The sequence below is a fragment of the Pristiophorus japonicus genome, chromosome 3 (genome assembly GCF_044704955.1).
Source record: "Pristiophorus japonicus isolate sPriJap1 chromosome 3, sPriJap1.hap1, whole genome shotgun sequence".
NCBI classification, from domain to species: Eukaryota; Metazoa; Chordata; class Chondrichthyes; family Pristiophoridae; genus Pristiophorus; species Pristiophorus japonicus.
The window spans coordinates 68902808-68922751 of record NC_091979.1 but is presented as its reverse complement, the minus strand read 5'-3'; the positions used below and the strand labels follow the sequence as shown (position 1 = coordinate 68922751).

The following is a 19944-nucleotide window of genomic DNA, read 5'->3' as shown; positions in this document are numbered from 1 at the left end:
ATGACTCCACACTGCCCTCCATCTGTTCCACACGATGAACACCTTCTATAAAGTAGTTAAATCTTAAGTTGAGTAGAATGGGCCTATATTCTCTGGAGTTTGCGATCTCATTGAACTGTATAAAATTCTTAAGAGGGCTTGCAGGGTAGATGCTGAGAGGCTGTTTCTCCTGGCTGGAAAGTAGAACTAGAAAGTAGGGATCATACATAGCCTTGGGATAAGGGATTGGCCATTTACGACTGAGATGAGGAGAGCAGATTGTGAATCTCTGGAATTCTTTACCCCCAGAGGGCCGCGGATGCTCAGCCGATGAGTATATTCAAGACTGAGATCGAATGATTTGTGAGCATTATGGGGATCGGGCAGGAAAGTGAAGTTCATGTAGAAGTTCAGCAGTGATCTTATTGAATGGCGGAGCAGGCTCAAGGGTCTGTATAGTCTACTCTTCTATTTCTTATGTCTGTGCAGTGTCCCTCTTTTAAACTTGATCCTGTGACCCTAGTTCTATATTATGTGACAATCTCAAGCATATTGCAGTTCAATTTATAAATTCCGTTTGGAAGGTTGAACGATTGAATTATGTTTCCCTTGAGCTTTCTCTCTTCCAGCGTTGGTAGTTTTAAGCTCTTCTGCACTGTCTCCATTGTTTGGATAACCATGCTATATTACAGTGGCCACAATTGTATGCAGTACTCCAGGTATGGCTGTACGAGTGCCTTGTACAGATTCATTATCACCTGGAATTTGTGTTCCATCAATTACTTTTATCACTGATAGCACGTGCTGTGCTGTTGACTTCATATGAGCTATGCACCAGTGCCCACATGCCTTATATTCTTTGTCTGTGTAGTCATGGAAAACCGACCTCTTGCTCCCTTGATCGAGGCTGACACTCCAATGCAATACTGAGGGGAGTGGTGCACTGTCGGAGGTGCTATCTTACGGATGAGATGTTAAAAGTCTGCTCTCAGGTGGACGTACAATCCCATGGCACTATTTCAAAGTGGAGCAGGGGAGTTATCCCTGGTGTCCTGGCCAATATTTATCCCTCAATCAACATAACAAAAACAGATTATCTGGTCATTATCACATTGCTGTTTGTGGGAACTTGCTTTTGTGTTTCCTACATTACAACAGTGACTACACTTTAAAAGTACTTCATTGGCTGTAAAGTGCTTTTGGATATCCAGTGGTCAAGGAAGACACTATATAAATTAAAGTCTTTGACTACATTCATACTGACCACCCAACTTCCCTTGCTGGTCCCATGCCAGCTGACATTGTAAATGGTTACCCCCTCCTCAGGTAGGATTCCCACATATTCAAACCTATCCTCAGCACTCCTGCACCTGCCCCTCTTCCTTTGTCCTCCTTGACTGCTCTGTCCTTGCAAACTACCACCCCATCGCCAATCTGAACAGCATCAACAATTTATTTGCCGGTCAGCAATACAGGTGTTGAGGCTTTTTTATCATCAACTATAATTCCAAATCCCATGTCTTCTGGAATTTGAAACAGAGATCTCGTCCGGAAAAAAAGGCTGCCTACTTCAGAGTTAGCTGCAGGTGCCGTTGTGGGACCCTGGACTCTATCAAATGCAGCAGCTCCCTCTGCTGGTGGTATTAATTTAAAGTGCCAAAAGCAGTTGGCAATGGATTCTGCTTTCAGCTCCTCCCATGATGAATGAATTCTGTGGATTGCCTGCACAATATTGAACGTAAATGGTACGCCCATATTAAGGGAAAATGTCACTTGTTCCACAAAACATTTCTCGTAACCCTGCTTCATAGCATAAATAACATTGCTTGGATCAGAGACATTGTATTTGGCAGTCAAATTATTAACACTGTCGCATTTAGATGCAGGTACTTTAGTGAGCCTATAATTTTTAACAATCAAGGTGACTTTAATACCTTCCAATGCTATGCTTCAGTCAAAGTGATGCAGCCATTCAAAGAACACCAGTTATCTGTGCTTTTTTATTCTTGTGGGTACAGGCAGAGTAACAGGTTTTTTGAATTCTTAATCAACGGCAGTTTTCTTTATCCCAAGTCATGCTAGCACAAACCATAACAGTAATTTGCTGCTTAGCTTTTTTCATATCTGAGCATCTTTTGTTGATGTAAGCCAATATTCTACTTGTGTGCAGCTTATAGAGAAGGCCAATTTCATTCTGCATTAAAGATACCTTCAGGCTTGTAATGAGATTAAAATTTCAACAATTTTATCAGTTGTTGAGGCTTTCTTTGGGAGCAGCATTTGCCTTCCATTGTGTGGACCTGGACTTAATTAGGTGGTGGTTTTTGTGCCCATGGGTTTAGTTCATAATTTTTTGGAGAATTAATTTGCCTTTCCAAGCATGACAAGATCAGCTAGCTGCTCTGAACTTCTTGAACCAGTTTAGCAAAGCTGATTTGACATTGGGACAAGCTGAGATAAATATCCTTTTTCTTTGGCTAACAATATTCTGCTGGTAATCAGTGGTGATTCTTGCCTTGTTTTTCAGGTAGAAGAAAAGGTCGTGGGATGGATGTTAAATTTCTGGGCCCTGACTTTTTTCTTCCAAGGTTCTCATTCACAAATTTAATAATCTTATATTTGGTCTCAGTGGTGAGGGTCTGTACTTTTGGTTAGCATTGTTTTCGAACTGCTTCCTATCTTGATTTGGGTGGGGAAAGGCTAGTACACCTACTGGTGATCATGTGCTGAATTCATCAAAGCAACACATTTCATTGGTTGAACCCAGTCACAACAGGAAATCGCATTGGATGTAATCTGAAAATGATGATTCAGCATATCAAATTAATCAGTGATACGTGGCGTGCAGTTTTAATGGGAGGTGGCATTAGTACTATTTTTTAAATTGAGTTGAATTCAAATTAAATTGAATCAGGTTTGAATGAATAAGAATCACCTGTTTCATAGCCCCTCTTTTTCACTGCCTGGCCATATGTTTAACTTGCGAGGCAACACTATCTGTTTCCTCCCTGTGTCATTTAGTGCCGAAGACCGCCCGAGGTGGAGAAAGTGCATCCGGGAGGTCGTTGAGTTCTTCGAGTCTCAACGCAAAGAGCGGGAAGAGGTCAAGCGCAGACAGCGGAAGGAGCGCACAGCAAACCAGCCCCACCCACCCCTTCCCTCGACGAATGTCTGTCCCACCTGTGACAGGGTCTGTGGCTCTCGTATTGGACTGTTCAGGCACCAGATAACTCATTTTAAGAGTGGAAGCAAGTCTTCCTCAATTCTGAGGGACTACCTATGATGATGGTGTCATTTACTCCCATGTGGATGACTAGCATAGCTTTTCTGCCACTCTACATAAGGTGTTCGCCATTCCTCAGTTGTAGCAGTCTTGGCTCTGACTTGGAAGGTTGTGGGTTCAAGTACCACTCCAGACACTTGAGTCCAAATCAAGGTTGACATTCCAGTGTAGTACTGAAGGAGTGCTGCACTGTTGGAATGAGTTTTTCAAATGAGACATTAAACCGAGGTCCTGTCTGCCCCCTCGGGTGGATGCAAAGGATCCATGGCATTATTTCGAAAAAGAGCTGGTGAGTTCTCTTCAATCTCTTGACCAATATTTATCCCTCCGATAAAACAGATTTGCTAATCATTATCACATTTCCATTTGTGGAACCTTGCTATGTGCAATTTGGTTGTTGCGTATCTTACATCATCATCATCACAGGCAGTCTCGAGGAAGAGTTGCTTCCACTCCTGAAGTAAGTTCTTTGGTGGCAGAACAGTCCAATACTAGAGCTACAGACTCTGTCACAGGTGGGACAGATAGTTGTTGAGGGAAGGGGTGGGTGGGATTGGTTTGCCGCACGCTCTTTCCGCTGCCTGCGCTTGGATTTCTGCACGCTCTCGGTGTTGAGACTCGAGGTGCTCAGCACTCTCCCGGATGCACTTTCTTCACAGGGTGGTCTTTGGCCAGGGACTCCCAGGTGTCAGTGGGGATGTCGCACTTTGTCAGGGAGGCTTTGAAGGTGTCCTTGTAATGGCTCATTTGCTGTGAAGGAGCTCTGCGTAGAGCACTTGCTTTGGGAGTCTCGTGTCTGGCATGCGAACTATGTGACCTGCCCAGCGGAGCTGATCGAGAGTGGTCAGTGCTTCAATTCTGGGGATGTTGGCCTGGATGAGGACGCTGATGCTGGTGCGCCTGTCCTCCCAGGAGATTTGTAGGATCTTGCGGAGACATCATTGGTGATATTTCTCCAGCGACTTGAGGTGTCTACTGTACATGGTCCATGTCTCTGAGCCATACAGGAGGGCGGGTATTACTCTCCCTGAACCCATGAGCTTGGTGGCAGTTTTGAGGGCCTGGCCTTCAAACACTCTTTTCGTCAGGCGGCTAAAGGCTGCACTGGAGGCGGTATTGGATCTCGTCGTCAATTTCTGCTCTTGTTGATAGGAGGCTCCCAAAATATGGGAAGTGATCCACGGTGTCCAGGGCCGCGCCGTGGATCTTGATGACTGGGGGGCAGTGCTGTGCGACGAGGACAGGCTGGTGGAGGACCTTTGCCTTGCATATCTTTAGTGTAAGGCCCATGCTTTCGTACGCCTCAGTAAATACGTCGATTATGTCCTGGAGCTCAGCCTCTGTATGTGCGCAGACGCAGATGTCGTCCGCCTACTGTAGCTCGCCGACAGAGGTCGGGGTGGTCTTGGACCTAGCCTGGAGGCAGCGCAGGTTGAACAGGACATAGTCATTACAGCAGTGACTATATACTTCAAAAGTACTGAATTGGCTGCAAAGTACTTTGGGACGTCCTGAGCTCCTGAAAGGCAATAATGCAGGTCTTTCTTTTCTTTTACACTAGCTGATCCACCCATTTTGCTTTGCCTACAATGTTAGCTCCTGGTAGACAAATCATAAACCCATCGACTGTTTTCTTTAAGACTAAAGTAAGTGTACACAAATTGTACTATTATATCTCCTACAATAATTTCCCATTTCCTTGCCATGGTTTTTCCCATTGTTCCACAAAGCTGTTCTAACCTTTCCTGAATGTCCATTTCCTGAGCAATGTCCTTGTTGCTTGGAAATGTATTTAACACATTTGTATGAAAGTCCCTTCTCTGATAACCAGCTTAAGATTCTGTTTAAAATAAAGGACAAAGAAATGTAATAGTTTTTGTACCCAATCTGCACATATTTAATTTCAAGGGCCTGCACCCTATGGGCCCAAGTTTCCGGTTCTGGCAAAAACGGCGCACCTCCGAGACTTGCATGATCTGACTGGGCTCGAAGGTGCGCCGGAATCTTCTTGAGCAACTCTCCGGTCCTCCTGGAGCATGGCGTGGCGCAGCGTAGTCTCCCTGGGGCAGAGCAAATCTATCAGTGTGCAGGGGGTCGGGGCTAAGCCCCTGTGTGTCTTTAACAGCCGGCTTCCTTGCGCGTGTTGCAACGATGACTCAGCAGGGCGTTTTTCCCCAGTCTGTTTCAGAATGGTGTGGGTACCGGGGAGAGATGGAGGAGCGGGGAAAGGGGGCACTGGGAAGGTGATCGGTGGAGGAGAAACATGGGGAGGTGATCATTGGGGGAGGAGCGTGGCAAGGGATGGAGGAGCGTGGGTTGGGGGGCACTCTAAATGATCGAAGGGCTGGAGGAGAGAGCAGAGGTGCCTCCGTCCAGCCCCCCATCCCACACATACCCCCCAACCCCCCCCGGTGTTCAGCCCCACCACACCCCGCACCCCACCCCACCCCCCCCCCGCGCACGCACCCCACCCCCCCCCCCGCGCACGCACCCCACCCCCCCCGCGCACGCACCCCACCCCCCCCCCCCCCCCACCACACACACAGTCAGATACACCTTCCCTTCACATAAAGTTAGGACTTTTCTTTTTTTATTTTTTATTGATTGGTTCTTATAACTTTGGCCTTGGTGCTTTAGGTGCAGGGTTCCTTCTATTTTGTATTAATTAATTGCTTATTAATTTTTTGTGCTTTGTAAATGTACTGCTTTGTTTTGTGCTTACTGCTTTAAATGTATTTTGCTTCTTTAATGTTGTTGTGAAGGTGTTTATGGAAAATCCTCTAACTTCCCTCCTCCCCTGTCTCTGGCTGTGCCTGCATAAACTTAACTCTAGGTAAGGTTTTTCAGAACTTACAAAAGTGCACACTTAATCCATTCTAAGTTAGTTTGTACTAAGTTTTCACTGCTGAAACTTGCAAAACAGGCCTGAGTGGCTGGACACACCCCCTTTTGAAAATAAAATACCTTAGCTAAAGCCAACCTAAACTAACTCACGAGAACTGGAGCAAACTAATATCCGAGAATTGCAATTTCTAACATGCTCCAAACTAAACTAGTTGCTCCAAAAAATTGGGAGCAACTCCACCCGAAACTTGGGCCCTATTTAACTGTGTTACTTATCATACTTGTCTGGTTGCCTTGTTTTCTAACCACCTTTTTTGTTTACTACAACCTAATCTTTGCTACTTCTGTTATCCGTTTCTCAGCTATCACTTTTCTATCATGCTTTTCCTTCAGCTTGTACACTCTGCCCTTCAGTCCAATACTGACCATATATTTATAACCAACACACTAAATTCTGTGAGCACATGAACCCTAATCCAATTCCACTATCTTCTCCTTCGGTTGCTTCATCAGAAAACCATATTTACAACAAATAATCTTGAAAACCTCAGCTTGACTCTAAATATAATCATATACACATTAAAAATTACTTTTTCTTTATTTAGCTATTGTTTTGATGCAAGTTTATCTCCAATTTCTCAACCTTAAAATACCACAAAGCAACTTGAACATCTTCTCCATAACTTAAAAGAATTGTGTATTTTGAAAAAGTGCAAGTTACTTGAGTTAGTTAGAAATTAGGACAGTTTTTAAATGATATGCAGCAATGTTCAGTCAGAAGCTTTATTTCACTTGAGCATAAACTGGAATTATGGTTAACAGATTTAAAAATAAATTATGGATTTTACTTCAGAGTAAATTTGATTGTCTGGTGCTGTGTTGACAATCCACCACTTTTTATACTGCTATCAATCTGTACAAATTTTAGTTGTCCGACAGCTGGAGCCATTCGGTTAAGTTAATTTGACAATTGATATATTAGCAAAATTTTAGATGAGTGAATAAAGATTCAGGCAATGTGCCCTAGGTATCTGAAGATTCAGTTAAGTACGAGAACTAGTTTTTTTTATATGTAAATGGATATGATGTGGGAAAAATTCATTATTGTATTAATAGTACTTTCAGCCATGGTGTGTATTTTCAAACCTGTACGCAGGAAACAAGTGGAAAAGTCTGCTGAATGCAAATATCGTGAGTCTAATCAATACGAGCAATACTCTGGAATTTTTAAAAGCATTTGCATCTGGAATGCTTACAAAATGTCACGAGGAAAGGAATAAAATGTTATCCAAACTTCAAATCCGAGAAAATTACCAGTGGCAAAGGAACAATAACAGAACATTTTTAATAAGTGTAGATAAAATACAATCATCAAGAAATGAAAGCTGAAATATTTAGGTGCAACAGGAAAAAAAGTCATTCTTGTGTTTTATCGCATTTTTTTTTTCAATTTATCTTGAGTCCTGGTGGATATTTTGTTCTTTTAATGTATATTAATGGCATAAGTTTAAGTCACATTAAAAAAAAAATTGAAAAGCTTTCCTGTTTGCAGGTTCCTAAGCATGCTGTGCCTGACTGGGATGAATTATGGTTAAATAAGTTGAAAGTTAGATTTTTATACTTAAAGAAAAAATATATATGATATGAGTTTGGTGCTTTCCTGGGCCCCAATTATTTATATTCATTTATGCCCATTTAGTTCAGGCATATTCTAATGAGATTGGGAGGATACTTGTGTGTAACTTGACATTGGCAAAGTGGACGCATTTTCAGGTCTAACATTTATTATTTAAATGGAGAAAGATTGCAAAGTGCTGCAGTACAGCAGGACCTGGGGGTACTTGTGCATGAAACACAAAAAGATAGTATGCAGGTACAGCAAGTGGAAAGCCAATGGAATCTTGGCCTTTATTGCAGAGGGGATGGAGTATAAAAGCAGGGAAGTCTTGCTACAGTTATACAGGGTATTGGTGAGGCCACACCTGGAATGCTGCGTGCAGTTTTGGTTTCCATATTTACGAAAGAATATACTTGCTTTGGAGGCAGTTCAGAGAAGGTTCACTGGGTTGATTCCAGAGATGAGGGAGTTGACTTATGAGGAAAGGTTGAGTAGGTTGGACCTCTACTCATTGAAATTCAGAAGAATGAGAGGTGATCTTATTGAAACGTAATAAGATTCTGAGGGGGCTTGACAAGGTGGATGCATAGAGGATATTTCCATTGATAGGGGAGACGAGGACTAGAGGGCATGATCTTAGAATAAGGGGCCATCCATTTAAAACTGAGATGAGGAGAAATTTTCTCTGAGGGTTGTAAATCTGTGGAGTTTGCTGCCTTAGAGAGCTGTGGAAGCTGGGACATGGAATAAATTTAAGACAGAAATAGACAGTTTCTTAAACAATAAGGAATTAAAGGGTTATGGGGAAGTTGACCTGAGTCCATGATCGGATCAGCCATGATTGTATTAAATGGCGGAGCAGGCTCGAGGGGCTGTATGACCTACTCCTGCTCCTATTTCTTATGTTTTTATTAAAATCATTTAATTGTTTTATTCCCCTCCCTTCCCCACAGGATAAAAGGTCTTACTTGGATATAATTCACACTTACACAGAGGTCCATGGCACTGTTCACGGAATTAGCGCTGTCCACATTCCTAACTATGTGAAAAACCATGGGATACTGAGTGGGCGTGATCTACAGCTTCTTCTAAGAGAAACAAAGGTACAAAGTGTGGTACTTGGGTAGTTTGAATGTGACTGGTATTCTGATGTGGAGAAGTACATACACAGACAAGCACACTGTAATATTAAAGCTTAATATTTTAATAATCTACTGCTTTGCTAATCCAAATTCAGCTATAACTGCATATCACTGATGTGAAATTTACATAAAAGATTAGTAGAAGAAAAAGCATAAAACTAAAGTCCACAAACGAAAAGTTACTGCATTATTTTGTCAATTTCTGTTTAATTTTATAAAATGTATAATTTCGAAATGTAGTCAATCATTGATACTTAGTACTGATCAGCATCTTATTTACATTGAGTTTCAGAAATTAATTTAAGGGACATATTAGCATCGCAAGTTGAGCGTCCGAAATCTGGAAACCTCGGGAGCGAGGCCGTTCCGGATTCCGGGTATTTCTGGATTTTGGAACGTCTTTGCCTGGGTCGAGGTAGGTGGGGTCTGACAGCGGAGGTGGAGGGGGGGGCCGGGGTGAGGGCGAGGTCGGGCCACCGAGGGCTGGGGCTGGCGAAGTCGGGCCACCGAGGGCCGGAGCGAGATCAGGCCACCGAGGGCCGGGGCAAGGTCGGCCTCTACCCTCTAGTATATGATTACATTGATTTCATAGTCGCTGGAGAAATACCACCAACGATGTCTTCGCAAGATCCTGCAAATCCCCTGGGAGGACAGATGCACCAACGTTGGCGTCCTTGACCAGGCCAACATCCCCAGCATTGAAGTACTGACCACACTTGATCAGCTCTACTGGGCAGGCCACATTGTTCGCATGCCAGACACGAGACTCCCAAAGCAAGCGCTCTACTCGGAACTCCTTCACGGCAAATGAGCCAAAGGTGGGCAGAGGAAACGTTACAAGGGCACCCTCAAAGCCTCCCTGATAAAATGCAACATCCCCACTGACACCTGGGAGACCCTGGCCAAAGACCACCCTAAGTGGAGGAAGTGCATCCGGGAGGGCGCCTAGCACCTCGAGTCTCATCGCCAAGAGCATGCAGAAATCGAGCGCAGGCAGCGGAAAGTGTGCGGAAAACCACTCCCACCCACCCTTTCCCTCGACTGTGACGGGGACTGTGGTTCTCGTATTGGACTATTCAGCCACCTAAGGGCTCATGTTTAGAGTGGAAGCAAGTCTTCCTTGGTTCCAAGGGACTGCCTGTGATGATGAGAATCATAGAATGGTTACAGCACAGAAGGAGGCCATTTGGCTCGTCGAGCCGATAGCAGCTCTCCAAGAACACTTCAGCTAGTCCCACTTTTGCCCTTTCCCCGTAGCCCTGCAAAATGTTTTCCTTCAGATACTTATCCAATTCCCTTTTGAAAGTCACGATTGAGTCATCCACCACCCTTTCAGGCAGTGCATTCCAGATCTTAACCACTTGCATTGTAAAAAAAAATGTTTCCTCATGTCGCCTTTGGCTCTTTTGACAATCGCCTTAAAATCTGTGTCCTGATTCTCGACCCTTCCGGCAATGGGAACAATTTCTCTCTCTCTCTACTCTGTCTAGACCCCTCATGATTTTGAATACCTCTATCAAATCTCCTCTCAACCTTCTCTGCTCTAAGGAGAGCAACCCCACCTTCTCTAGTCTATCCAAGCAACTGAAGTCCCACATCGCTGTCTGAGAGAGCAGTGGAAGCTTGGGACATTGAATAAATTTAAGACAGAAATAGACAGTTTCTTAAACGATAAGGGGTTATGGGGAGCAGGTGGGGAAGTGGAGCTGAGTCCATGATCAGATCAGCCATGATCTTATTGAATGGGGGAGCAGACTTGAGGGGCCGTATGGCCTACTCCTGTTCCTATTTCTTATGTTCTTTTCCCTAGAATCATTTATTATAGACCCCCAAACAGTGAGAGGGAGATAGAGGAGCAAATATGTAGGCAAATTTCTGTGCAGTCCAAAAACTATAGGGCAGTAATAGGGGATTTTAACTATCCTAATATTGATTGGGACAAATAAAGTGTGAAGGGTATAGAGGATGTGGAATTTTTAACATGCATTCAAGAGAACTTTTTTAGTCCATATGTAACAAGCCCAACACGAGAGGGGATGGTTTTGGATTTAGTTTTGGGGAATGAAGCTGGGCTGGTGGAAGGGGTATTAGTGGGAGAGCACTTGGGTGCCAGTGACCATAATTCAGTCAGATTCAAGTTAGTTATGGATAAGGACAAGGATAGACCAGGAATAAAAGTCCCAAATTGGAGAAAAGCTAACTTTGCTAAGTTGAGGAGTGATTTGGCCACAGTGAACTGGAAACAGCTACTTGTAGGTAAGTCAGTGTCGGAACAGTGGGAGGCATTCAAGGAGGAGATTCGGAGGGCTCAGGCCAAACATGTGCCCTTAACAAAAAAGGGTGGGAATAACAATTCTAGAGCCCCCTGGATGTCTAGGGAGGATAAAGAAAAATAGGAAGCTTATGTCATACCGACAGCTAATTACTGTAGAATCTTTGGAGGAACATAGAAAGTTCAGGGGTAAAATTAAAAAGGATATTAGGAATGCTAAGAGAGAGCATGAAAGATTCTTGGCAAGTAAAATCAAGGAAAACCCAAAGATGTTCTATAAATATATTAAGAGCAAGAGGATAACTAAAGAAAGGGTAGGGACTATTAGAGACCATGGGCTCAATTTTGGCCAGGAGTTGCTCCGTTTTTTTTTGGAGTAGGCTGCTTTTTCTGGCGTAACTTAAAAATCCCCAGTTTCTCCAATCAGTTTGCACCAGCGTAACTCACTTTGTTATGTTTTTTTTCTCAAAAGGGGGCGTTACCAGCCACCTACACCAGTTCTGCCCATTTAGGCAACTTTGGCCAGCTAATAGTTACTCCGTTTCTACTTAGGCCAGCGTATGTGGCCACTTGAGAAAACCCTTGCGGAGAGTTAAAGAAATCGGCACAGGCAAGTACATCGGAGGCCATTTGGCCTGGAATAGGGGCGGAAAGTGAGAGGAACTGAACCAACCAAGCCTTGCCCTTAACAATGATTACAAACAAAAACTACTAACAATTCTATAAGAAATAAAAATTTGAAGTCCTACCTTCATCATAAAACTGCAGTTCACCTTTCTGCACTCGGCCCGGGAAGGCAGCGGTGCGGGAGGCCATTCGGCCTGGGCTAGGGGCGGGACAACGCAACGGGAGGCCACTCAGCCTGGGCTAGGGGCGGAACAATGCACCGTGAGGCCACTCAGCCTGGGCTAGGAGCGGGACAATGCACCGGGAGGCCACTCGGCCTGAGCTAGGGGCAGAAGGGAGCGAACTGGCCGGCATCGGGATTCAATGGCGAGGCTGCAAGCAAATCAATGGCGGGGCTGGGGGGGGAGGAACGAATGAACTGGCTGGCATCGAGATGCAATGGAGAGGCTGAAAAAGGAACATTTAACGCACAGAGCGAATCACTCAACAACTGCTCAGTTAGGAGGTTAGAATTAGTCTGACAGAATTATGCCACAAACTGACTTGTATAAGAAAACAGTCTTCTTCAAAGTCCAGCCAACAAGCAGTCTCAGCTGAGCTGATTAATGCAGTGCATTAAAAAAAATCCCGGATTTTACAAAACTCTTCAGGAAACAAAGTAACAATAAAAACACATTAGAGCTGATTCTGCTTTGCAAAGTTGAAAGCAGCCAGAGGTACTGGGAGTGTATGGCTTGTATGCTCATTTTTCTTTTTCCTCCAATCTACGCACGCACGCATGTGCGCGCATGCACGCACACACTGAAATAAATTCCATGGTTGAAACCTACTTTGATCAAGGTCTAGTTCCCATGTGTCCATTCCAGCTTCCTTGATTCTTTGAGACCCAGCTCTCTCATCTCAGAACCTTGCCTCCTCTATTGTTTGACCACCTGACACTTGTGGGTGCGCATGCGCGGCCCTCACCATTCTCCACTGCACATTTGCAGATGTCCTGGCACATTTTCCAGCGCAGAACGCAGGCTTCACCCCCCGAGTCGACTGGCCACGATGTGCGACTGCAGTGAAGAGGCCAGACAGCGGCCAAAGTTGCAACTTTTTTCTCCGGCGCATCGGCGAGCGTACATCAGCGGCGCAACTCGGGTAAGTACGCTGAAAAATGGTCTTGGCCAAAATTGAGCCCTATGAGGGTAATCTTTGTGTTGAGGTGGAAGATGTTGATATGGTTCCTAATGAATACTTTGCATCTGTTTTCACAAAGGAAAGGGGCAATGCAGATACTGCTATCGAGGAGGAATGTGAAATTCTGGATGAAATAAACATAGTGAGAGAAGAGATATTAAGGGGTTTAGCAGCTTTGAAAGTAGATAAGTTCCATGCCCAGATGAAAGGCATCCCAGGCTGTTGAGCGAAGTAAGAGAGGATGTTGGTATGGTTCTTAATGAATACTTTGCATCTGTTTTCACAAAGGAAAGGGGCAATGCAGATACTGCTATTGAGGAGGAGTGTGAAATTTTGGATGTAACGAACAGGGTGGATAAAGGGGAACCAGTGGATGTGGTATATTTGGACTTCCAGAAGGCACTTGACAAGGTGCCACATAAAAGGTTACTGTACAAAATAAAAGTTCACGGGGTTGGGGGTAATAAATTAGCATGGATAAAGGATTGGCTAACAGAAAACAGAGAGTCGGGATAAATGGTTCATTCTCTGGTTGGAAACCAGTAACTAATGGGGTGCCGCAGGGATCAGTGCTGGGACCCCAACTATTTGCAATCTATATAAATGACTTGGAAGAAGGGACTGAGTGTAACATAGCCAAGTTTGCTGACGATACAAAGATGGGAGGAAAAGCAATGTGTGAGGAGGACACAAAAATCTGCAAAAGGACGTAGTCTAAGCGAGTGGGCAAAAATTAGGCAGATGGAATATAATGTTGGAAAGTGTGAGGTCATGTACTTTGGCAGAAAAAAATCAAAGAGCAAGTTATTATTTAAATGGAGAAAAGGGGATGGAGTATAAAAGCAGGGAAATCTTGCTACAGCTATATAAGGTATTGGTGAGGCCACACCTGGAATACTGCATGCAGTTTTGGTTTCCATATTTACAAAAGGATATACTTGCTTTGGAGGCAGTTCAGAGAAGGTTCACGAGGTTGATTCCGGGGATGAGGGGGTTGACTTATGAGGAAAGGTTGAGTCGGTTGGGCCTCTACTCATTGGAACTCAGAAGAATGAGAGGTGATCTTATTGAAATGTATGAGATTATGAGGGGGCTTGACAAGGTGGATGCAGAGATGATGTTTCCACTGATGGGGGAGACTAGAACTAGTCTTGGAATAAGGAGCCGCCCATTTAAAACAGATGAGGAGAAATTTCTTTGAGGGTTGTAAATCTGTGAAATTTGCTGCCTCAGAGAGCTGTGAAAGCTGGGACATTGAATAAATTTAAGACAGAAATAGACAGTTTCTTAAACGATAAGGGGGTAAGGGGTTATGGGGAGCAGGCGGGGAAGTGGAGTTGAGTCTATGATCAGATCAGCCATGATCTTATTAAATGGCGGAGCGGGCTCGAGGGGCCGAATGGCCTACTCCTGCTCCTATTTCTGATGTTCTTATGAAATAGCAGAGGCCTTGACCATCATTTTCCAGTCCTCTTTGGATTTTGGCATGGTGCCGGAGGACTGCTAATGTGGTACCCTTGTTTAAGAAGGGAGAAAGGGATAGGCCGAGTAATTACAGGCCTATCGGCCTAGCCTCAGTGGTGGGAAAATGATTGGAAAAATTCCTGAAAGACCGTATAAATTAACATTTAGAAAGAATAGGATTAATTTGGGACAGTCAGCACCGATTTAGTTAAGGGAAGATCATGTTTGACTAACCTGATTGAATTTTTTGAGGAGGTAACCAGGAGGATCGATGAGGGTAGTGCACACGATGTAATGTATATGGACTTTAGCAAACATGGTAGACTGGTCACGAAGGTTGAAGCCCATGGGATCCAGGGCAAAGTGGCAAGTTGGATCCAAAATTGGCTTAGAGGCTGGAAGCAAAAGGTAATGGTTGATGGATGTTTTTGTGACTAGAAGGATGTTTCCAGTGGGGTTCCGCAGGGCTCAGTACTGGGTCCCTTGCTTTTTGTGGTATACATCAATGATCTAGATTTGAATATAGGAGGTATGATTAAGAAGTTTGCAGATGATACTAAAATTAGCTATGTAGTTGATAATGAAGAGGAAAGTCATGGACTGCAGAAGGATATCAATCTACTAGTCAGGTGGGCAGAACAGTGGCAATTCAGAGAAGTGTGAGGTGATGCACTTGCAAAGGGCTAATGAGGAAAAAATATACACATTAAACGGTCGGCCACTTAAAAGTGTAGATGAACAAAGGGACTTTGGAGTGCTTGTCCACAGTTCCCTGAAAGTAGCAGGCCAGGTGGATAAGGTGGTTCAGAAGGCATACGGAATGCTTGCCTTTATTGGCCGAGGCATAGAATTCAAGAGCAGGGAGGTTATGCTTAAATTGTATAATACTTTGGTTAGGCCACAGCTGGAGTACTGTGTGCAGTTCTGGTTGCCGAATTATAACAAGGACGTGATTGCACTAGAGAGGGTGCAGAGGAGACCCCATTGAGATGTATAAAATTTTGAGGGGCCTGGATATAGTGGATAGCAAGGGCCTATTTCCCTTGGTGGAGGGAGGCATAGTTTTAAGGTGGTTGGTGGAAGGTTTAGAGGGGATTTGAGGGGAGGCTTCTTCACGCAGAGAGGGTTGTGGGGATCTGGAACTCACTGCCTGGAAGGGTGGTGGATGCAGAAACCCTCTCAACATTTAAAAGGTGCTTGGATGGGCACTTGAAGTGCTGTAACCTGAAGGGTTACGGACCTAGAGCTGGTAAGTGAGATTAGACTGGATAACTTCTTGTTGGCTGATGCAGATACAATGGTAAGTACTGCAGGGAATCGAATACGGCCAGGGTGATCCCTTAGATTATTTTCGATCGCCTAGATGGGTCGGAGAGGAATTTTCCCAGATTTTTTTTCCCCAATTGGCCTGGGTTTTTTAATGTTTTTTTTTTCCTCTCCCAGGAGATCACATGGCTCCGGTTCGGGTGGGGTGTAGAATGTTGCGGTGCAGGGGGTGTCGCAGTTGTTTGGGGCGGACTGGTTGGGGCCCCATGTTCTTTACCTTTCCACTATTCATTGTTCATAGGTTTTTATGTAACCTTCAGGGCTGTTGACCGAGGGCCGTGTGGTTTTTTGTTGGTGGCCCAGATACGATGAGCCGAAATGGCCTCCTTCTGCGCTGTAGATTTCGGTTTCTAAAACTTTTCTACACCCTCTCAAAGGCCTTCACACCTTTCCTAAAGTGCGGTGCCCAGAATTGGACACTACTCCAGTTGAAGCTGAACCAACGTTTTATAAAGGCTCATTATAATTTCCTTGCTTTTGTACTCTCTGCCTCTTTGAAACTCAATATCCCATTTGCTTTTTTAACCACTTTCTCAATCTGCCCTGCCACCTTCAACGAGTTGAGCCCTCCTGCAACATCTCTCCAGCCACGCATTCTTCTGCTCCATCCTCTTATTTCTACACTCACTAGCTCGTGATACAGGGAGTAATGTTAGAAATAATCTCTCTCCGGCTATCTCTCGTCACTTTAATAATCAGGTTCGAGTGCAAACCAATATGATGGGTATATTGTGTTTAATCAGAGTTTAAGATGGCATATATAACACATTGGTTATACGGCAAAAACATACGACCATGACCAGTAGCTGATACCGATCCAATCGGACAAACGGTTGACACATGTGAGCAATTCTCTTCCTTTTGTCTAGAACCTCTCTCTCTCTCTCTCTCTCTCTCTCTCTCTCTCTCTCTCTCTCTCTCTCTCTCTCTCTCTCTCTCTCTCTCTTTCCCCCCCCCCCTCCTTCTCTCTCTCCTTCCCTCCCCCGTCTGTGAATACAAGCATTCAGGAGGTCACTTTTATGGTATTTTTACGGGTGGACCTGAACCGGGATATTGACGAGACTTTTTGACTATAGAAGTTTCCCTAAAAGATTTTCTATCCAATAGCATATCAAGTTCTTTGTTTCGATTTTGAATCAGGAACCCTCCCTAAAGATGTCGTATGATTTTGGCCACTTGTCTTTCTCTGTTTATATATTCCCAGGATTTCCTTCCTGAGGAGGCGCGTACCTGGCTGTGGGGTGAAATTTAAAGGGGAGGTGGTGCGATCTTCTGCATGGTGCTTCGTGGGGTTCGTGCCGCGATCTTGCAGCCCAGCACTCCGCTTGAGTGGCATCCAGCTCCCTGGCTGGTAGACGTAGAGACCCGCAGGGTTGGCAGCTTGGCCTTACCCTATTTTACGCTCCACTTGCTCTCGGGGGCGGTAATTCGAATTTGGGTCGCGTGGCGGAACTCTGTGCCTGACCCAAGAAATCCCGCCTCCCTGCTCTTGCTGCCCCCAAATGGGGGCTACGCAATTTACTTTCCCCCCCCCCCCCCCCCCCCAAAGAGTCTTAAAAGTTGGGCCGTTCTTTATCTCCGGCCTCTTCTCTCTCTGTCTTAGTTAAAGTCTTTATTCATACGATTTATTGTTATATTAGTTAGTTTATCTTGTTAAGTAGTCACCTATCTGCTGTCCTGTGACGTCACTCCTTGATTTTGCTGTTCTTTTAGAATTCGCTGGAATTGTACTGCTGTCTCAAATGCCAACCCACTCCAGGTCCGTTGTCCTCTGCCTCCTGCGCTCTTTATTTTCTGCAGCCGCCTCCGATGTTGACTCCTTCCAGGATTTTATTTCAAATCTTTATATATAAATCACCTCTCTTCTTTAGGTTGAGTTTACATATTTTACACATAATTCCTTGCCCTAGTTAGAATCAGTTCGTAATCCATATATACCCACTTTCTAAATCTGTTAATCTTGTAAGAGAAATTTTACATTAGGGGTACCAGCAGGACAAGGGTTAAAGTGCTGGATCCTGCACCGACCCATAAGGAGGTAAAAGACCTCTCTTTGGCCTTGTACATTCCAGTACCAAGGCTCCAGAAGTTATCAATTCAATAATATTCCGACAGGATACGATGTGAGAACCTAAACAGACATTGATAAGACCTTACGAAGAGGCTTGAGGCAGACTCACAGGCATCAAAGAGAATCAACAAATTCTGACCTGATGAAGTCATTCTAGTCACGGCCTAAGGTGGTCACGAGGATCTTGGCCTGTCAATCCAAAGTAGCACTAATAAGGTAGTCCAATTAGAGAAGTAGCACTGATAAGGTAGTCCAATTAGAAATCTAGGGAGGTCTTACCAGGGAACGGAGGGGTTTTTGAAATGTATAAAAGTTGTATGATTGTTCTGTTCGGAGAGCATCTCCACTCACAGGCAGCTTGATGAGAAGTGTTCCCGGACGTTCGTAATAAAAGATCTTTATACCTTGACATTCGTCTCGTGTCTGCTAACTCCGGAGGCTGTTACGCGGGTTGGGGCGAGCGTCGACCCTCTATATCAGGGGGCTCGCTCGTGGGAGGAGAAGCCTTCCCATTTTCCCCTTACAACCTGATGATTGTAGTGCCACCACTGGTAGGGGAATGGATTTACATCATGACAAGCCGAGCAGTTTTCTTGACAAACGCATTTATAAAATTTATGGAAATCTAAAACAAAAGGACAGGTTGCATGATTTAAATTGGGAACTGAATTACGTCTACATGTCCTGGTCCAATTATACTTATCCTCTAACTTGGCTTCACCTGCAGACTACTTGGTCTTGACGCCATGTTCAACAGCTTGGAAAATTGACTAGTGTGTGTATTGTACATATATGTGCTCTTCCTGTCTTCAAATCTTTCTTCCTTTTGTCATAATTTTTTGGTAATGCTTTTATGGTAACATTTATATGGGATCGTAAACTCTACAGGGATATATCAATATTTCATTATAACTGCCTGTCAATGTACTAATCGAATCATTCAAAATGCTTTTTGAACAGATTTTTTAATGTCATTTGGTTCCTCCGCTGAAATATCTAATGTCCAAAATACGGTCATAGACAAAATGGGGGTGAAAAATCCATGTGTCACTATGTATCCATTCAGTTGTCTATTTTTTTTCTTTCGCACCTTATTTTACTCTCTCGAACCTGCATACTTTTGCCCTGAACGGTTATTCTATTTACTGAATGCAGGTTCTGTCGTCAAAAAATTTGCAATGTTCACAATTTCCCAGAATGCATCAGTAGTATTTAGGCTAACTAAATGAGACAGACTACGAAAGAAGCATTCTAACAAACTCAATTTGCATGTTTTTCAAAATTATGCAGCGAGAAACTAGAAGTCAAATTATATTTACTACACAGTATGAACACTTCTTATATTCATCACAGGGTTCTCTGCAGGGAAAAAAGGAAATTGTATCTATTTACCTCAAATACATAAAGCAGTTCTTGACGAGGAAATTGAAAAGTAGTGCTTTCAATTAGAATTTACAACTTAATTGGCATTTCCTTTATGATATGGGGAATTCTAAAATGACATTTAATGTATAATATACTCATCTGATGCCTGTCATGTGATAATCATAGTTTGCATAGATCATAGCTAATTAGGAAGTTCTTTTGTGGTAATAAACCAACCAGCTAATGAAGTTGAAATTCGTGTAGTTTGACCCTTGTGCTGCAATTGCCTATAGATCAAGTACTGTGTTTGTAGCAAATTCCGAAAAGGTATAAATGAAACTTTTGAAATTGCACTGAAAGGAAGTGTTATTTTTTTTCTGTGTGGTTGTTACTGCAGATTTTCACAAAGTTACTGTGTTTTATGTGTTCTACTGGATTTCATTCTGGTATTGGCACAAAACTAGTATGTGCTATCTGGTATTCAAAACAAACTATTAGCTGTAAATCTTTTAGTATATTTGAAAGAAGTGTTATGCCAATAGGGGTAATTAACTTTCTCTCTTTTTGGAAAGTGAGCCAAATTCTAATCACTAATGTTTCTTTCAAATTACATTTTAGATGAATTAATGAATATGATCTGAAAACTGCAGAATTTTTTTCAAAAATCACAATTCTCAGATGCTATTCATAATGGAAAGAAAATGTGAAAACAGTATTTTTTGTAAACATCGAACGAGCCGTGGATTAAGCAAATGTTCAATGAAGTTAGAT

The 19944-nt window shown here is 43.6% G+C and overlaps 1 protein-coding gene across 4 annotated transcripts in view; it reads left to right on the top strand.

Annotated features, from left to right (window-relative positions):
* The window catches only part of mgat5 (alpha-1,6-mannosylglycoprotein 6-beta-N-acetylglucosaminyltransferase), a 214650-nt gene that overhangs the window by 161034 nt on the left and 33672 nt on the right, over nt 1–19944 (top strand). For all 4 annotated transcript variants that reach the window (XM_070875427.1, XM_070875426.1, XM_070875428.1 and 1 more), the window contains one exon: nt 8678–8827. In XM_070875427.1, the coding sequence (XP_070731528.1) occupies nt 8678–8827 (150 nt within the window). The remainder of the gene's footprint in view (nt 1–8677; nt 8828–19944) is intronic.